This window comes from Nelusetta ayraudi, unplaced genomic scaffold (assembly GCF_046127955.1).
Source record: "Nelusetta ayraudi isolate G7.1 ecotype Tasmania unplaced genomic scaffold, CSIRO-AGI_Nayr_v1 ptg000019l, whole genome shotgun sequence".
Taxonomy (NCBI): Eukaryota; Metazoa; Chordata; class Actinopteri; order Tetraodontiformes; family Monacanthidae; genus Nelusetta; species Nelusetta ayraudi.
The window spans coordinates 9,439,999-9,457,500 of NW_027466069.1; the positions used below are offsets into that span (position 1 = coordinate 9,439,999).

Consider the following 17,502-nt stretch of genomic DNA (forward strand, 5'->3'; position numbering starts at 1 on the left):
AAGAAACTATATTGAACTGTGAGGTTTAGAAATATTACTGCAGGAATATGTCAACGTCTCTTTTTCTTTAAACCATTAAAGCATTATACTTTTTGTTTGGGCCTTTATTTATTTTTCTTTTCTTGTACGAATCAGATGATAGCGCTCAAAAGATCAACGATAGCAAGAAAAATAACCACAAAGAATAATTTAGAAAAGAAAATGTGTTAAATATGTTGAAAACATGAATCATGAATAAATGATGTAGTATTTAAATCAAATATGCACTGTTGTATCTAACTGTTAATTTATTGAAAAAAGCACATTATAAACAATAGCATTCAAATTCTAAATGGTAAAATGAACCACAAAAGAAGTTGGTGTAATCCTACACCACTTCTACTGGTTAGGAATCCAGTGAGAGTGGTTAAAAAAACAAAATAAACACACGCGCGCGCGCACACACACACACACGCACACACGCACGCACACAGATGTCTCAGGTTCCTTCCCTGTCACTGCCAATAAAATCACACCAAGTGGATCCTTGAATTTTTGTTTTTAAAAAACGTTTTCTCTCTCTCTCTCTCTCTCTCTCTCTCTAATCATGTGGTCCTGTAGTCATTCAAACAAGTTGAAAGTTGCATCAATGTGTGGCACTTAGTCACTTCCCAGCAGTCATGCTCTCAGCCTTAAAAAGCCCCTTTTGTGCTCTCTTTGATGATTAATAAGTGATACATGGATTTGCCATGTTGCGTTTAGTATTGTGTTTGTAATTTAGGAATGCTGGTGTTCACTTCCTGTCTTAATCAACACCAGGCACGAGGCTCTCGTTCTAAGCCCAGAAGTCTGTTGTTCAATTACGAAAGGAATTCCTTATCAGAAGCACTTCATTACTATATTTTTGTGTTCATTTCACCCAGGGCTAAGGTCAGGTCATGCAAATGGTAACACACACCCGCTGTCCAAATAAACATCCTTCCTCTGTCTTTCTTATTGTGTAACGTGACGCCGATCAATAAATCGTCTTAAAAGAGTTCAGGATTCCTCAAGCAGCAAGGAACATATGCTGCTGTGGACAGTTCTCACAAACCCATTCAGTGACTATTTCACACATCTTTTACGTTTTACAGGGCATCTGGGCACTGAACGGCGGTCTCTCTTGAGAAAACTAAAAATACCTTCTTGGAATATAACTCCTTTCCGAGAACGAGAAGCAATTACCTACTTCAGTTATTTGACGATCTTTTCTAGACTTGTCCCAGGGGTGTGAGAGTAAACTAAAATAATACTGTCAACCTGAAAGCAAAAAAACTGTTTGTTGATTTGTTTGGGGGAGAAAAAAAAAATCTGCAGAGACACAAGGCGCTCGAACTTATCAAACAGAGGAGAGGTGGGAGGTCTTTAAAAGGGCTGCCTGTCAGCAGGAACAGTTAGTCTGTGTTTGAACTCGGTGCTGGAGGAGCGCACCAGGCAATGCACTGACGGAGAGCACCACATGAAAAGTGTCAAATTTACTTTACGGCAAATTTCTTCCTCTGGAGTGGAACTGAATATATGAAAAGGATCTTTTTGCTTCAATGTGTCTGACAGAGGAGTCTAGAGTTTTCCACTGTCAAAAACATACCAGATGACCATCCTTGTTTCAACCCTGACTCAGAGCAAAGCTAAGGTAGGTGAGAGCTTTTCTGCATTCACGGTGGAGGGGGAAACTTTGGCGTGATTTGTTTGCGATCCACGTCAGGAGCGGTGCATGCTTTTGTGTGGCTGCTTTAAAATGTTGCTGCTTAATTGTGGAGAGGGCTGACCTAAATACAGGTATGATTGACAGTATGGAGGGAAGAAATCATGTGACGGTTGACATTCGCATCATGTGCTCTTGCCTTTGCCACATACCACCGACATTAAAAGTTTTATTGGGTTACATTAATTAGATTGTGTTTCGTCAAAATTTATCAAGTGGTGTCCCAATACCAGTCTGCCAGTGAGCATGCCAGCGTCCTGCTCTATTTCAAGAAACTGTTTTCATTCCTATCTCCTCCAATTGCCTTCAGAAACTGGAGACACAGTTAAGGAATAAATGTTTTCTGCTCTTGATGCTTTGAAAAACCCACGCATAACCCGCTTCACTGCACCCAAATTTTGTGTCCTATTCCATCTCATTACTCAAACAGTAAAAACTCATGTTTTATTGTTTCAACTTAACTCTTTTCCTCAGTGCATCAAAGTAACTGGTCTTGTTAGTCAAGAGGAGGATGGAGGAAATCTTTCAGACAGTTTGCTAGCAGTGTGCAAAACATGTGTTTCTCACCATCTTTTCATCTTCTACGGCAGAATTAAATCCATCTGGAGCCTATTTCATTCTACCAGTTGCCCAAACATGATTGGTAGCCTGCATTATCAGCCGCAGAATCGGTGCATGCTGGTTTTCCAACATCGGGCTTTCAAGATAGAGGGCACTATTGGACCATTATCAGAGCTGGGTTAGGTTCTCCTCGGGTCACGCACAGTTAACGCTAGCGCTGACAGTGTTGCTGTTAATCTACTAATTAACTCATACAATCGCAACGGAAACAATGTTAACTCAAAGCAAGACGAGGACATTTTTGAAGGTTAATTACAAGCAGATGAGGCGTACAATCCCTGTCAGCCATCAACGATAATCTGAGGCAGGCTGCTGCCGAACAGGTTGAATTTAGATGCCCATAAAACTGTTCCATACAGTGGTTCAAAGTTGACGCTCAGATGTTTTGGCGGCCATCTGTGGCTTGTAAAGAGTCAGGAACATCTCATCAATTCATCATATTTAAAGAGGATGCTAAAGCTTGCGCCAGCTCCTTTTATTTTATTTTATTTTATTTTATTTTTTTTAACTTTTGTTTATGCAGGCCAAATTTTCAAACATGATCTGACCCCAATTGTGCTGTGGTGTCAAATGGTATCATATGGCTGGTGTGCTTGGCTGGCAAACCTGGCCAATCTGGCTGGTCAGGTTGAGTTTAGAATAGCGTTGTGTATTTCATTATTAAATACATGTTGTGGCACATGTTGTGGCATCAGTGTGCTGCTGTTCAGCACGTCAAGCACAATAAAGAAAAATAATGTTTTTTCATGCATCACTGCAAAATGTGGAAGAAAAAACACCATAGCGTATGTATTTTTCTTCGCAAAATAACTTATATTTGGGTGCACATTGGTACAAAAAAGTATTCTTAGGTTATTCAGCCTTTTGCTTAAAAAGAATGTGACTCTACGCATTGCTGCTGGGATGCTCAAATCTATTCTGTTTTATTGACCAGTCATGAGAGATGCAGTGTGAACAATCTCACACTGCAAACTCAGAAAGACATTTTCTATAGTGTCACCCTGTTCCATTTAATATCCACAGCTCGAGAAGGCTGAGAGCACAAATATAATGGCAACAATACAGATGTAACGGTGTCACGTGTGCGTGTGTGTGTGTGTGTGTGTGTGTGTGTGTGTGTGTATGGGGGAAGGGCATCTGTTCTTGTCATGTGTTATGTTTTCATTTCCACCTTTCCATTTCTAATCGCCTAGTCCTTGCCCTGTAGAGGGTTAGGGTTAATGGAAGAATTTGTTTTGGCTTATCGATGTTCTGTCGTCAGCCAAAAGGGGGAAGTCGACAAAAGAGAAACTATGCTGTTGGCAAATAAAAATGGAGGAATTTATGTTTTGTTGTCAGTTGCAGGTAAAGTGTCTGTGTGTGCTTCTGTTCCTGAGCTTTCCTCTGACCATGACTGAGGTCCCTGGTCCATGCAGACACTCCATCACTAGAGAGCACCTGCTGACAGTCAGGCATCTGGTAGGTTCTAAGACAAACTTAGGATGGAAGCTGTTGTTTTATTTATTTGAAAGAAATACAAATCTGACTGGTAATTTGCAGCACATGGACAGTCGTGAAACATTTGTCTGGTAACTCTTGCAGATGGACAACCAGTTGAGAAATGGGTGTTTGATGACGTACACTTTCATAGAACGAAGGAGTTTGGTGAGAGTTCTTCCATTCAAAGGCTCCAGATTCACACTTTACAACACTTGTGCCCCCTTTTTCGTGTCTATTATCAACCCCTGATTTTCCGCAGAGTAAATGCTGCTTTGTAAAAGCTGCTCTGCCCTCGATACTGGAGCTCCTCACCACAAACTTCAAGTACAGCAGGGGTTCGGTCAACTATGGCTACGTTCAGTCCCTGAGAGCGCTCATCCTCAACATCTACTCTCAGAAATGTGTGCCGCAGATAAACGAGGAGGTTGAGGTGAGCGCACGCCTGCTGGCTTTGCCTGACTTCTCAAGAGGTTTAAGTTTACACACTGTGTTGTAAGAAAGAAAACATAACTATAGAAATAAAACTGTTATCCCTGTCAAAAAATATTCTATTGTAGGATAAGCCAGAGAGTTTTGAGATGCTGTATAGTAGCTCTCCTATAGAGGCACTTCAGAGAGCTTCAGAGGTGCTTTCCGACTACTGGGAACTCGTAACAAAGAGTGATGTGCCCTTGGACTGGAGGTGCCAGCATGAGTACACAGAAAGCTTTGGCTCGACGACAGAGCTGTCAACAGAACCATCCACACAGTATTTCACAGGTGAAATCTCTACCATTTGGAAAGCGCTTTGATGGATCACAGAGTTCTTAGGATTTCGTTAAAAAAACAAATAAAAAAAAACTTTTTTTTTTTTCAAACAGAAAGTTATGGGAGAAAATCAGCAAAGACATCACACAGAAACCCTGTCAGAGACTTGTACAAGCTCGGCTTCATCATCGCTTCTGTCTGCGGAGGACTGCTGTTCATTCTCACTCTCTACTGCCTCATCACACAAAAGGTACACGTGCATCTGCTCTGCTATCACCCAAATCTGACGTGTTCTTATGAAGTATCTGGATATGCATTCCAGTCATATTGCAATAAGGCACGCCTTAGCAGCTTTTGTAAGTGTCCTCCAGGGCACTTCCTCTCTGGTAATTACTGAGCATGAAACAAGATGTTGAAGACCCGCGGACACAGTGGCATGAACCAAACTGCTACTTTGCAGCAGCACATGATTCTATTTCTTTCTTCTTCTTTTTTTTGCTTGTATTTTTATTTAATCTTGACCATAAATCAAGGGAAGTTTAAACTCAATTTTGGAAATGTTTGATTTCACTTCTCAATAAAGTCAAATATTCTGGGCAATGCAGGTTAAGTTCATATAAGTTTATCTCAGCTATGATAATGGTGTGACCATCATTTTTACAACATGCAATATATTACTCATTACGTCGTAAGTAAAATACAACTTTCAACTTACGGTCTTGCAATAAAATGAGTAATAATGTAATAATATTTTAAGTAGGTCAATAAAGGCAAATAGCCTGTCCTGAATAAGCTCCAGGCATTGTTAAAATCTGGACTTGGACTCTGTGTTCATAGAAAGCCATAGTTTGTTAGCGTAAGATAAACAACACTGCTTTGTTTGTTTTCAGACCTGTGTGCACTTTGAATATTTTATAAATGTTGGGTTGAGTTTTAAGAACACTCTGCTGCGTCTGAGTATATGAGGACAGAGTGACAGCAGATAAACATGCTCTGTCGTTGTTCTGATCGTTGTTTACCTTGTCAAGACAGATGCTAGAAAAGCTGCATTGCATTAATCCCTGCGGAGAAATCTATGCTCTGCAAACAATTTTGGTCACGATTACAACGCAGTGGACACGGCTCTGTCTCTATTCTAAGCTCTGTTAATGATAGCAGGAGATAGTCAAATGCGTCACGTTTTGTGAAATATGTTTGTTTGCTTGTTTTTGCATTAAAGAAGATGCACATGCCGAGAAATTGCAAACGACTTGGTACATTAGCTCAAGTTTCAACTCTGAATCAAGCGTGTCCATCTTACCATCAGTGATCAGTGGTTCTGAATGGTCTCTTTGAATTCCTTAACCAAACAGCTTCCGTCACAGATAAGTAGCAGGAGACAAGAGAGCAAGAGGTGACTGCTCCAAACTAGTCTGAACAACTTCAGAAGAAGCGAAAAGCAAATTTGATTAGTCTGCTAGACTGTGACGGATAAGTTCATCCAATTAGTTTTCAGGCTTGTTCTTCTCCCTCCAGATTTTTTGTGCGATGGATATGTGAAACAAATCTGTAACATTTAAGACACTTTTACCAGTTTTTACTGCAATTCAAGTTTTATTTGACTAAAAGCAACAGCTGTTTTCCTTATTGCATTTTGTTGACCAAACACTGCAGCTGCAACAGCTTATTTAAGCACAAATACATGACGTGGTGGTTGAATGAACTGCTCAGAAGAGAATTACTGGAAAAGAACTAACCAGTCCATGGTAGTGAAACTGGAATAGACTGGTTTGTGTGAAAGTCTGTTTCGAATCACCACCAAAAGTCAGGGACATTTTCCAGGTGCAAGTAAAGTTGGATGTCAGTAAGTCTTAATGTTTTGCGCAACGTGTGGTTGAATTATTAAAATTATGAAAGAGGCGACACATCTGCCTCTGGTTACAAATTGGTCCCGTTTTGTTTTGCATGCAGTCTGAACAAGCAAAACTGGATGGCTTTGAAGAACATGCAAAGAACTAACTGTAAAGAGGAGGTCTCCAGCACGTCAGGCTTCAGTTATTTATACAGGGGAAAGTGATTAAGGAGGTGCATAATTCTCTAATGACAGGATTGCTCAGCTCCACAGCCATTGTTTTGTTTCCCTACAAATTCTATCCCAGAATCCAACATTGATTCTCGTCTCCCTTGTTTTTGCCAGATTGTGTGTGGGTAAACCCTGCTATTACTCATTTAACTATTTTTGAGCTAAATTAGGATCATCTGTGTGCTGTGCAAGAATGCTTTGCCACAGGAAACTTTTTACCATTTGTGAAAAGCTGCACGGGAAAGCGAAAGACGATCCGTGAATTGCAATAAATTGCATGAAAATCACTGCATTACTTTGAGCTGCGCTATCTAATAATGATTTTACACATTCAGTGCTTTATAATTGCCCTCAGCTAAAAAAAAAAAAAAACATAAACAAAAAAAAACTATGCCACGAGTGTAAAAAGCTTCAGCGATCACATTTTCTCAGCCGTCTGACCAAAAAACAAAATCAAACAAAGTGATTTCTGTGTTTGTGCTGTGATTAATTTGGGGTTTGGAACAGTGTCAGCACTGTTGCTGGGGATCTGCAAAAGCAAGATTGAGGGTAGTTAAAAATAAAAACAAAACAAAACTGCAGAGTAATGTAGACCTTGCCGCAAGTCTCTTACTTAAGTTTGTCAAAAATGTTAACATACGTGGATCAAAACACTGGATTGCAGACCTCTGACCGTTCCCAAGATGACCACCCACAAATTAAACACGAACATGAAACAAAAACTACGCTTGCTTCTCCCAAAATCATCTATCAATGTAACTTCACCTCCACTGACTTCGGCTGTCAGGATCCTTTTTGTTTTAGCTTTTTGTCAGCCAAAGGGAACCTTGCGCTTTGGGAGCTTCAGCTCTCAAGGTGGATTCCAGTCCTGTCAATATCAAGTTAGGAAAGGCACATGAGAATAGTTCTTCTTTTGGAAGCATTAAAACCTCAAATGTTGGTGTCTGACCTGTCGACAAATATTTCTTGATCCTTGAATTTTTTGTTTTGTTGTTGTTGTTGCTGTTTTTATCTTTTTTGTACAGCTTCTCCAATCCCTCATCTACCAGATCTTTCATTCATAGTTTGAGCTACTCTGTGTGATAACTGTTTGCATACACAAACAGTATGTATTGTATACACAGTATTAGGAACTGCCCGTGTGAATTCTATGTTTTTGACGGCTTATTTTGTTTTTTTCCCTTCCCAACCAGAAAACATTCAACCCTCACAGAACAAGTTCACACATAAACTTCAGGTAAGAATATGTATGCTTGTAAAGATCTATAATGCATGTTATTGTAGTATATTAATACTAATGCATACTTTTTGGATTTTGGTTTTAAAGCAGAGACCTCCAGAACATAGAGATTGAAACACAATAATGTAAGTATTTGGTTCTCTTGTTTCAGTTTAGCGAGGTCACATCTTGGCAATACATCTTATACTTTTTATACTTATACTTTTGGGAAGCCTGTTTTTTTTTTTTTCCTTTTGAATGGTACTGCAATTGTCAGAAACATGCATACTGTGTGTTGAAAAATTAAATGAAAAATGTACCAAATATTCTCTGCCAATGCCAAAAAAAAAAATGGCATCGACTCATTTGGTGTCATTCGGTGGATTACATAAAAAAAAAGGCATATTGCCAATTTACCAGCTAAACGTGCATTCATTTGACAAACAGAAGCCTCAGTAGCGTATGGAGGAACCACACACAGGCTGACACGTCCTCTCCGTGCTGGTTTTGTCACACACACTGCTGTGGGAAGGCATTCCGTTCTTCAAACGGCGCCTGTCGCCAAACACACCAACCCAGTTTGGTTGGTGGCTCTGGCACAAACATCAGAACCAAGCTGATTAGACAGTAGACAATGGGGTTGAGGTCAGAACTGCTGGCAGGCCGTTCCGTCTTCTCTACTCCCAAATTCTGGAGGTAGACTCTTGGGAATTTTTTTCCAGAGTATACTTCTTATTCTGCCCTTCACAATAGACAGTGGCAGAAAAGGCAGTTTATTTATTATATTTGCATAAACAGGCAAGTGTAAGAATTAGTGCTAAGAATATTATCCATTTGTTATTTTTTTAAAAAAAAAGAAATAATTCCTACATGCAAGGTTCCTATGATCCATGTTTCTTTCTTAGGAACTTTTTTTTCTCTTTCTCTTCAGGCAGTAAAGTTCACAGCGCTGCAGCTGCAGACAGAGCACTTGTGAAGCTGTACATTTTGTCCTCCATGTACATGTTTTCATACCAATACCACGTGTGTAATGTATCATAGACACCTATTTAATCTGAAGATTGGCGGCCTTGACTGAGAGGAAAGATGGATCATATTTGAGATAATATGCTATGTATATTGAGATTGTTAACTATTTTTTTTACTCAAGTCATGTATTTCAAACATGTCTTTATTTGCTAGCACTTAACCTGTTGTTTGTAATGTGATGTATTGGAATGTTCTCTGCCAAACGCAAGTTATTTATTAGTCAAAATCCATTTTTCTGAAGAAGCCTTTTGAAACACCTGGCAAGGGACAACAGTTGGATTCTTGCCCTTTGTCAAACTTTAGCATACTCTCCATAACGCTGATTACTTCTGTCCCTGTGGAATGAAATAAAATCCATTTTTAAAAGAGACAAAGAAAAACTTCATTAATCACGTTAAGGATGAAAGATCTACCAGTAGCAAATTCAAAATGTAAGGGTTTTTCCGCTGTACTCCCATTCATGTGTTTATTAAGACTTCTTGCATTCCAAAGATTCCAAAGATTTGTGCATCCAATTTTGCTGCAGAATAGTTTGAATTATCTTTATGTTTCTTTCATTCATTCATCATTCATTCATTTTCCATACCCGCTTAGTCCCGAGCTCAGGGTCACGGGGGTCTGCTGGAGCCTCTCCCAGCTGTCATAGGGCGAAGGCAGGGTGACACCCTGGACAAGTCGCCAGTTCATCGCAGGGCCACGTAGAGACAAACAACCATTCACACTCACATGCACACCTACGGACAATTTAGAGTCTTCAATTTACCTCACATGCATGTTTTTGGACTGTGGGAGGAAGCCGGAGAACCCGGAGAGAACCCACGCAGACACAGGGAGAACATGCAAACTCCACACAGAAAGGTCCCAGGCCCGGGCCCCGGAATCCAACCCACGACCTTCTTGCTGTGAGGCGGCAGCGCTAACCACTGCGCCACCGTGTTGCCCTTTTATGTTTCTTATTGGTCAAAATAGTTCTTGTCACCCTTAACCTGCTGCTCTAACCTGCTCTACCCCACTGTTTCTCATAATTTGTCTCAGCCAACTGAGACAAACCTCCACTGTCAGAAGATGGTAACAACATCTGGACACCATCTTTACCTTTCCTCAAGCAGTGCAACACTCTTAAAGAAGGTCATTCAGTTCCTAGAAACCTCCCGTGGCTTCACAAAAATTGAGATAATCAAGGTTGAGGCTCCTCAAGCGTACCGTATAATCTTGTTATGACTGGGGGATGTTGCTCCTGGCCTGGTCTACCTGCTGCTTCTAAAACAGACCTGGACAATGTTCTGGTAGCCCCAGTAATGTAAAGGTCCCTTAGGTGGGAGAAGTGGGAAAGTAGAGACATCATCTCGACCACTTCTTCTTACACAGACACCGGACATCGTCAGAACTTCGCACCAATTGAAAACCAAAGCATATTAGTTTTGCTCAAAGAGTTGTTGCCTTCTCTACCTTTACAGTTGAGCAAGTGCCTGTTCACAGCATTCAGCTTGTTCATATAAAATATTTTGACTGATGGCGTTGTTGCGTGTTTGAGCTCCCATCCACCTAAATCTGCCCATACACACACTACACAGGTCTCACATCAATCTCCAGGCTGCCACTTCAGACGCACGCCTAATTCTTTGAGCACATGCACTGGGATCATGGTTTACAGACATTGTGTATAGGGACGGTGGCAGTATCTCCTCTGTGATTAAGAGGCAGAGGCCAGTGGCTAACAAAGAGAGAGCCCCAATACCATGTGCATTCCCCTCGGCGGCTTGAGGCAATTTATCTGAGAAGACTTTCCAAGTTCCGGGTGCTGTTTCAGGTCACTCATTCTTCATTCTTCAGCTTGTGGATGGATAGGCATGTGAGGTGCAGTTTGCCTGACTCACCACTGACCCTGGACAATTGACAAAGTGTTACTGATGAACTGGAAGATCAGCTCAGAAGTGGATTTTCGCCAAGATGAAAAGAGAAATTACATTTGTTTGGGTGTTTTTGGGGACTGTAGTTTCATCATTTTTTTTCAGCATGTGTATGGATTTGAGTTGTTTTACTCAAACAAGGCATTTTTGGCCATGTGACAAACTTGTTTTTGTTTTGTTTTTTATCACATTCCGACAATTCTCCCCTTGCGTAGGATGATCCAAAATTGTCTGCTATGTTTCTGTAAATTTCAGGAGGTTAAAATGTGACCGTGATTATGGGAGAGGTGCAGCCACAGACATTAGAGGTCTCTGTGAAGAGCTACCACACAGCTTTCCTACAGAGAGACAGAGAGCAATGAACCAAAGAGATTAACTTAGGTCAGTGCTACAGCTACGGCACATTAAACTGTCTCGGATGCCGAGGGCAAAATAAGAGTGGGGGGACATAGTCTAGCCTTTTCTCATCGGAGGGCTGGAATTTCAGTCATTAATCCATCTTTCAGTAAATCCATTACCGGATCTTATTGAAAGCAAGATTACGAGAGTTTTCCTTTATTTCATTGTGACTTTACTTTTGTTGTCCCAGTCATCAGCCAGCCCAGTGTTTTATAATGACTGCTTGCATAACGTCTCTGTTTGAGAACAGAGGAGTGGACCACATCAGTAAATTCTGTCAATCTGTTGCTGCGCATTCGTTTTCCGAGAGACACCCTCGGAGGTGGAGAAAAAGAGCAGAATTCAAGAGTCCACTGAACGACGTCCCCAGTCTAACATGATCCGTAACACGTTTGATCCCACAAGCTACTGCTTGTCAGTGTTCAAACAGCCGCCATGCCAGCAGTAATCCATTATTCATCCCAGGACATTGCTATGCTGCGAACAAACTAAAGTATTTCTGTTATTCTCTTTCTGTTAAAAGATCAAAGGCAGCCGCATAAAATCAAAATGCCAGTTGTCTTCAATAAATATATGGGAACTTAAAACAGTCAGAGTTGTCACAAAATCTGCCAACCCTGTTTTTCTCCCCACCCATCCATCTGTCTGTCTCACTTCAAAGCACGTAGAGAAGAAATAGTTGTTTGACAGTAAAGCACTGTACTGATGGACAGATAACTTTCTTCTGAGAATGAGGTTGGTTTTCTCTAATGTGATTAGCATGACACAGGCTCTCTCTGTGTCCATCAAGCCTCTCTCTGTGTCCTCTGTGATATTAAGATAATTACACACTGACACAATGGCACCTTTTTATACACTTAAGTCTTGTGAGCATATTTTGAAAGTACCGGTTCTGGTAAGAAAACACAAAAATATGTCAGGTAATGTTTTATATATGTATAAATATTTATTGAATAATACACTGTGTGTCCGACTAACGGCGATATGGTTCATCCATTGTCTCCGCAACACATATAACTATGTTTTAATTGAAAGACAGCATGCACATTCTGTTAAGTTTAAATTATATGAAACACCTCAAACAGTTTATTGTGAAATGTGTGTGACTGGTTAATTAACCTTTGCCATATCAATAATAATAAGCATAACTGCTTAAGTTGCAGCTTTTTTTCCCTCTTGTGCCACATAGTGGAGGTAAAGGTTAAATGCGTTCTACTTTTACATGTTACTCTATACTGTTGTCATGCCATTGGTTTATGTCATTAGCTGAAACAACATTGCTCCTGGTAGAAAACATGAATTCAAAATTAAAGTTTTTCTTGCTAAAATAATGCCAACCTTGTGCCCTTGTCTACCTTTCTCTTAACACTTTTTTATCTGGACATAATAAAAACAGCTTCTATTGAAATATGTTATCTCCAACATTGACTTTCTTGGGTTGATCATGGAGTATTAAACATCAATGGAAGCAACATGGCGCAGACAGTAGGCAGCTTCGGCAGGAATGTCTTTGGCACTGATCTTGTTGGCATCCAGGCGTAGCATTCTCAGCTTGGAGAAGTTAGCCATGTCGACGGCATTGCCACAGAAACTGCTCAGGGTAAAGTCTGAAAAAGTCAGAAAGGGGCAGAATGGGGGCGGTCACTGATACTGTTAAAGAAAAAAAACACTGATAATCTGCCAGGGTCAGCTGTTACATTGTCACAACACGAGTTGTTATTGAGTAACATTGTCACAACATTTTAAAATCCCTTCTCCTGCTAGTAAATATACAAAGCAGAAACACAACCAATCAAGCATAGAGTTTATTGGCTCGGTATGTTTGGTCCCTGCAGACACGTCGGGCAGACTTTCATGACTCAGGATGAGATGGACAAGGCACAGACACTTATCTAATAAGGCTTAGGCTCAATGGAAACAGCCCCAATAAGTGAGAGAGGTCAGGCAACATAAAGAGACAGCGTGTTTGCACTTAACCCTACAGGGGATGCGGATTAATTTCTGTCTGGAGCATTATGGGAAGGGGGAGATGCACTTTGTATTTCAATACTGTTGATTTTAAGAGGATAGCATTTTACGATGCATAAAACTAGCTGTTCGTGACTGTTTTCATGGGTTTGTGGTCTGGGTGTACGTACCAATGTTTGATCCGCAGGTTTGTTTTTTTTCGTCCACTAGATTTTTGACACATTCATTTGGAGCGTGTCAGTAGCAAATAAATAAATCCCACAAAGTGCATTGCTGTGGCACTTGCAGAAGAGAAAAATGTCTTTCCAGTTTTTACATTTTTCCATTGTCCAGCACCGTCTTGCATAGTGCTTGTTCTAGATATCTAAGCCAGAGGTGTGTCCTGCTGCTTCTTAGAGATATTGGGCTTCATCTATCGACGAGGGAGCAAAAACAGTGAGGAGTTTTTTTTTTTTAAGTAAAATCTACAGTTTTGTGGCCATACTTAGATGCAACATCCCCCAGCATACTAATACTTACTACCAATTAATGCAAGTATTGCTGAGCTTTCATCATCAACCTAAACAGTTTGACAAAATAAAGAATTACAATCCTGTAACATTTTGCTAGCTGTTTCTTGCTGTACCGCAGAGGTGCCGACGCTTCTGTCAACGCCTGTCAGGTCATTTGTTATTTCAGTAAATTTAGTTAAGTAGCCGGGGCAGCACTGCATTCTTAAGAGCAGCACGTGTAGCCGACCATTGCCTGTCTAGTCCTGAAATGCAAAGAGTATTCAACCTCCTCCAGCTTGAAATAATTCATACCTTCCACAAAATACTTTTAAAATAGCTGCACTGTCTATCATAAAACTGTGTAAATAACAAGTCATTCATTTAAAACAGGTGCGTCGTAAAGGGAAACATCTAAAACATGTGTGTTCAAGGTTTTAGCATGCGATCATGGGTTAGTCACTGGGTCTCAACACAATGAATATAGACCAACAATGAACAGGTAATAACAGGTAAGTGAGTTTTGTGAGTAAGTAAGTAAATCTATTCTGGCATTGTACAGTGTTTTATATGAATTTGAATTCTGGTCTGAGGGGCTTCAACTCTGACCTTCTCATAGACCTCCTGAATTATGTGTTTTTTGTTTTTATTACTTTTGCACCGGTCATCTTCCTCCTTCTCGTAATTCTGCCTCTTCGCCAAAACATCCCCTCCTGACATACAGCAGCACAGCAGCTAATTTAATTTTGAGGGCCACTCCTTACTCTTTTTCCTTTCCCCAAGTTATGTGAGCTTCCTTGCACAGAGTGTTACTTAAGCAGTGGTTTTAGACACTATTATACATTTACACTTATTTTTCTCTGTGCTCCATACCAATATTAAGTTAAGTGACATCAACTTTACGTTTTTTTTCTTTTTCTTTGTAGAAAAACACCTCACTCTCAAACAGGCTGACATGAAGTTCATTGACACCCCTCTGAAAGAAATTTAAAGATGTGTGTAAAGACAAAGAAAAAATCCTTTTCATGTGAAAAAAACAACATGCTTAGTTCAAAACAGTACACTTTGGAGACAAACGGAACATTTGGGCTGGGGAGAGGGTATTTTTATGTGGTAAAATTATTCTAGGAAACCCCAGGATTGCATAGTTTAACGTATGCTTCCCATATGGCTCGAGGGAGATCTTTTGCTTTGTAATAGTGAGTAGTAACTATTGTACAATGCATGTGTGCTCACTGAGATGACAATTTTGATGGAAACCCCCCAAAGTTCTATATACATTGTTTTTAAATTAAATGAGCTCCAGAATAGAACGCTGAAGTTTACATCCACGGCACATTACTGAGTGTGCAAACATAGTTAGGTTATGTACTTTACATTTTAATATTTTTCATCCATGTGTATCACATGAGTTCTCTGGTATTACTTTCTTGTGTCTTTAAACATCTGTTATAATGCACAACCCCAACACGGGTACTGTGCAATCCAAGTCATTTAAGTTAGAGAGAAAATTATGACTGTGACATTAAAGGGAGATCTATTTAAAAAAAAAAAAAAAAAAAAAAAGTCTAGCAATTCAAATCACAGCTGCTTGATCTTAAATGACAAAAACAAAAATGACTTCCATGCCACAATACTAAATGTAGCGTAAACAAAGAAAAGTCCATACCTTTGATCTTATTGGCTTGTAAGTAAAGGTTCTCCAGGTTCCGACTCACAACTGGGATGTTTTCCAGTTTATTGAAAGAGAGGTCGAGTTCAACCAGTGTGCTGATGTTGAAGACATTGGTCGGAAGTCCTTTGTCCGTCAGCTTGTTATGAGCCAGGCGGACAAACTGCAACTTGGGATATGAGGTAAAGAAGTTAGCTGGGACACTTTCTATGTTGTTAAACTCCAAATAGAGCTGTTGAAGCCGCTCAGGGAGACCCTCTGGGATTTTCCTCAGCTTGTTTTTTCGCATGTCCAGCATTGTGAGAGACTTCAGTGTCTTAAACACACCTCCAACATCCTCGATGGCATTAGCGTGGAGCTCTAGGCTGGTGAGATTGACCATACCCTCCAACGTGCTCGTGGGGATTTTGGAGATCCTATTGTGGCCGAGTCGCAGGTCAGTTATCGACTTTGGTAAGTTTGAGGGCACGCGTGTGAGCTCGTTGTGGTCCAGGAAGAGCCAGTCCAGGTTCCTCAGCTTGCTGAACACATTCTTGCCAATCTTTTCGGAGTTGAGCCGGTTGTGATGGAGCACAATCCAGAGTAAATTGGTAGCGTTGTCAAAGACACCGTCCTGAATGCCGCTGATCTGGTTGCGTTGCAGGTACACGTACTTGATATGTGATGGGACGTAGGGGACATGCTGGAGATTGCGGCTGTGGCAGTACATTGCTGTGGGGTACCTCGGAGGGCAGTCGCACTCAAGAGGACAGTCCAGGTCAGGGGCCCTCCAGCGGATATACCTCTGTCGCGCTCGCAGGTAAGACAGCCACTGGAACTGGCTGTATTGCTGACTGGTGCTCAGATGCACAAGTCCCAGTATGAAGAGGACCACAAATTTCTGCATGATCGCTGAAAAAAAAGTCAGAAAAATGGGAAAATATACAACTTTAAAAAATTGACAAAATGGATTGAAAAACATGGGAGTATTTCATGTAATATTGAATTACACCCGTTGATTTGGGTCAATTGTGCTTACCAGTTCGTTGATCAGAGATGCCGTCTCCTCTTTTACTTATGTGGCCTGTGCCTTTGCCAGACTGAGGAAAGTATGTCGTTCCCATAGCGTAAATACACCCTGACAGAGGACAACTGCAGCCCTCGCTGCACAGTCTCATTAGAGCCCGTGCATTTTTCCACTCGCATGTAAAACCTGCACTATAACATAACACCTCAAGCCATATCGCGATCAATCCCATCTGTGAGCCCGCAGACACATCTGCTTTTTTACAACCTTGTTTTCTCAGACTGTGTCTTGACTTGCCATTAGCGCATGCACTCCAAAGTATACCTCCTGGTGTATTATTGTGTGGTGATGAAGAGCATTGTTGTGTATGAAGTGGGTAATTTAATCTGCCAACATGATTTTGTCTACTGCAACTTCAATGTTTGAACATGGCAATGGAGACAAACCTTATAATTTGGTGACTTTTCTTTTGCCTCCTTTTAACACTTTCTTTGATCCTGGCTTTTTCAGGTACCCACTACTTTTATCAATTACAGTGTTCAAGCTGTGGTGAAAGGCAACATGTGTTTCTGCGCTGGCGTCAGCAGACTAAGGTCCACCATTATTTTCAGAACGAGCCCTTCACTTTCAAAGCTACAACTGACACAAGAAACACGAGACACAGTTTTTGTTTTTCCTCCCTTTTGTGCCAACCACCCCCCCCCCCCTCCACTCCAACCCCAAACCCCACCCACACCTGAATCTAAGCGTACCTTGTTCAGCAAAAGTGACCTTTACATACCATTTGTACCACTAGATGATAGCATCCCATGAGCAGAGAGGGAAGTCCACACATGACACTCTTTAGTGCAAAGGGTCTTGAATATTTTCACTCCCTGGGGAAAACAGCCCATTGTCAGCCATGCATGTTGCAATGAATGTCTCCAAAATATGCTGTATCATTTCATATGCAGTATGCAATGCCTGTCAGTAAGGAGACGTGTTTGTCAACAGTAATAAGAAAAGGCTATTTTTCTTCCCAAATTAACTTAATGTTGTCGTAATGCCAGACAGAAATTCCAGGAAATGTAACTTTTTTTGTCTTTTCTTTTTTTTTCAAACATTCACGTGGCTTTTATTAGTCATGGACGATCAAACAATGTCCAAATCCCCATCAAATTCAATTCATTGAGAACACAT

At 40.7% G+C, this 17,502-nt stretch overlaps 2 protein-coding genes and 1 long non-coding RNA gene across 6 annotated transcripts; 2 read left to right on the plus strand and 1 right to left on the minus strand.

The window, feature by feature from the left end:
• The first annotated feature begins 1,411 nt into the window (after window positions 1–1,411).
• On the plus strand, window positions 1,412–9,428 carry csf1b (colony stimulating factor 1b (macrophage)). Of its 4 annotated transcripts, none has more exons than XM_076027065.1 (9): window positions 1,412–1,651; window positions 3,683–3,802; window positions 3,926–3,988; window positions 4,083–4,253; window positions 4,381–4,582; window positions 4,684–4,820; window positions 7,826–7,869; window positions 7,960–7,997; window positions 8,783–9,428. In XM_076027065.1, the coding sequence occupies exons 1-8, from the start codon at window positions 1,610–1,612 to the stop codon at window positions 7,994–7,996; spliced, it is 816 nt and encodes a 271-aa protein (XP_075883180.1). In that variant the 5' UTR covers window positions 1,412–1,609; the 3' UTR covers window position 7,997; window positions 8,783–9,428. The 4 variants fall into 4 exon arrangements, with proteins under 4 accessions (XP_075883180.1, XP_075883181.1, XP_075883182.1 ...); XM_076027066.1 differs by having other exon boundaries at window positions 7,963–7,997; XM_076027067.1 differs by having other exon boundaries at window positions 4,688–4,820.
• A 2,906-nt stretch (window positions 9,429–12,334) lies between these two features.
• Window positions 12,335–16,810, minus strand: LOC142888598 (fibromodulin-like). Its single transcript, XM_076027069.1, has 3 exons — window positions 16,336–16,810; window positions 15,315–16,208; window positions 12,335–12,796 (listed from the first exon to the last, which is right to left on the minus strand). Exons 1-3 carry the CDS (start codon window positions 16,553–16,555, stop codon window positions 12,642–12,644), a joined length of 1,269 nt encoding a protein of 422 aa, XP_075883184.1. The 5' UTR covers window positions 16,556–16,810; the 3' UTR covers window positions 12,335–12,641.
• On the plus strand, window positions 15,386–17,047 carry LOC142888599 (uncharacterized). Its single transcript, XR_012926711.1, has 3 exons — window positions 15,386–15,499; window positions 15,961–16,116; window positions 16,834–17,047. It is a non-coding gene; the product is annotated as an uncharacterized LOC142888599 (long non-coding RNA).
• The last annotated feature ends 455 nt before the right edge of the window (window positions 17,048–17,502 follow it).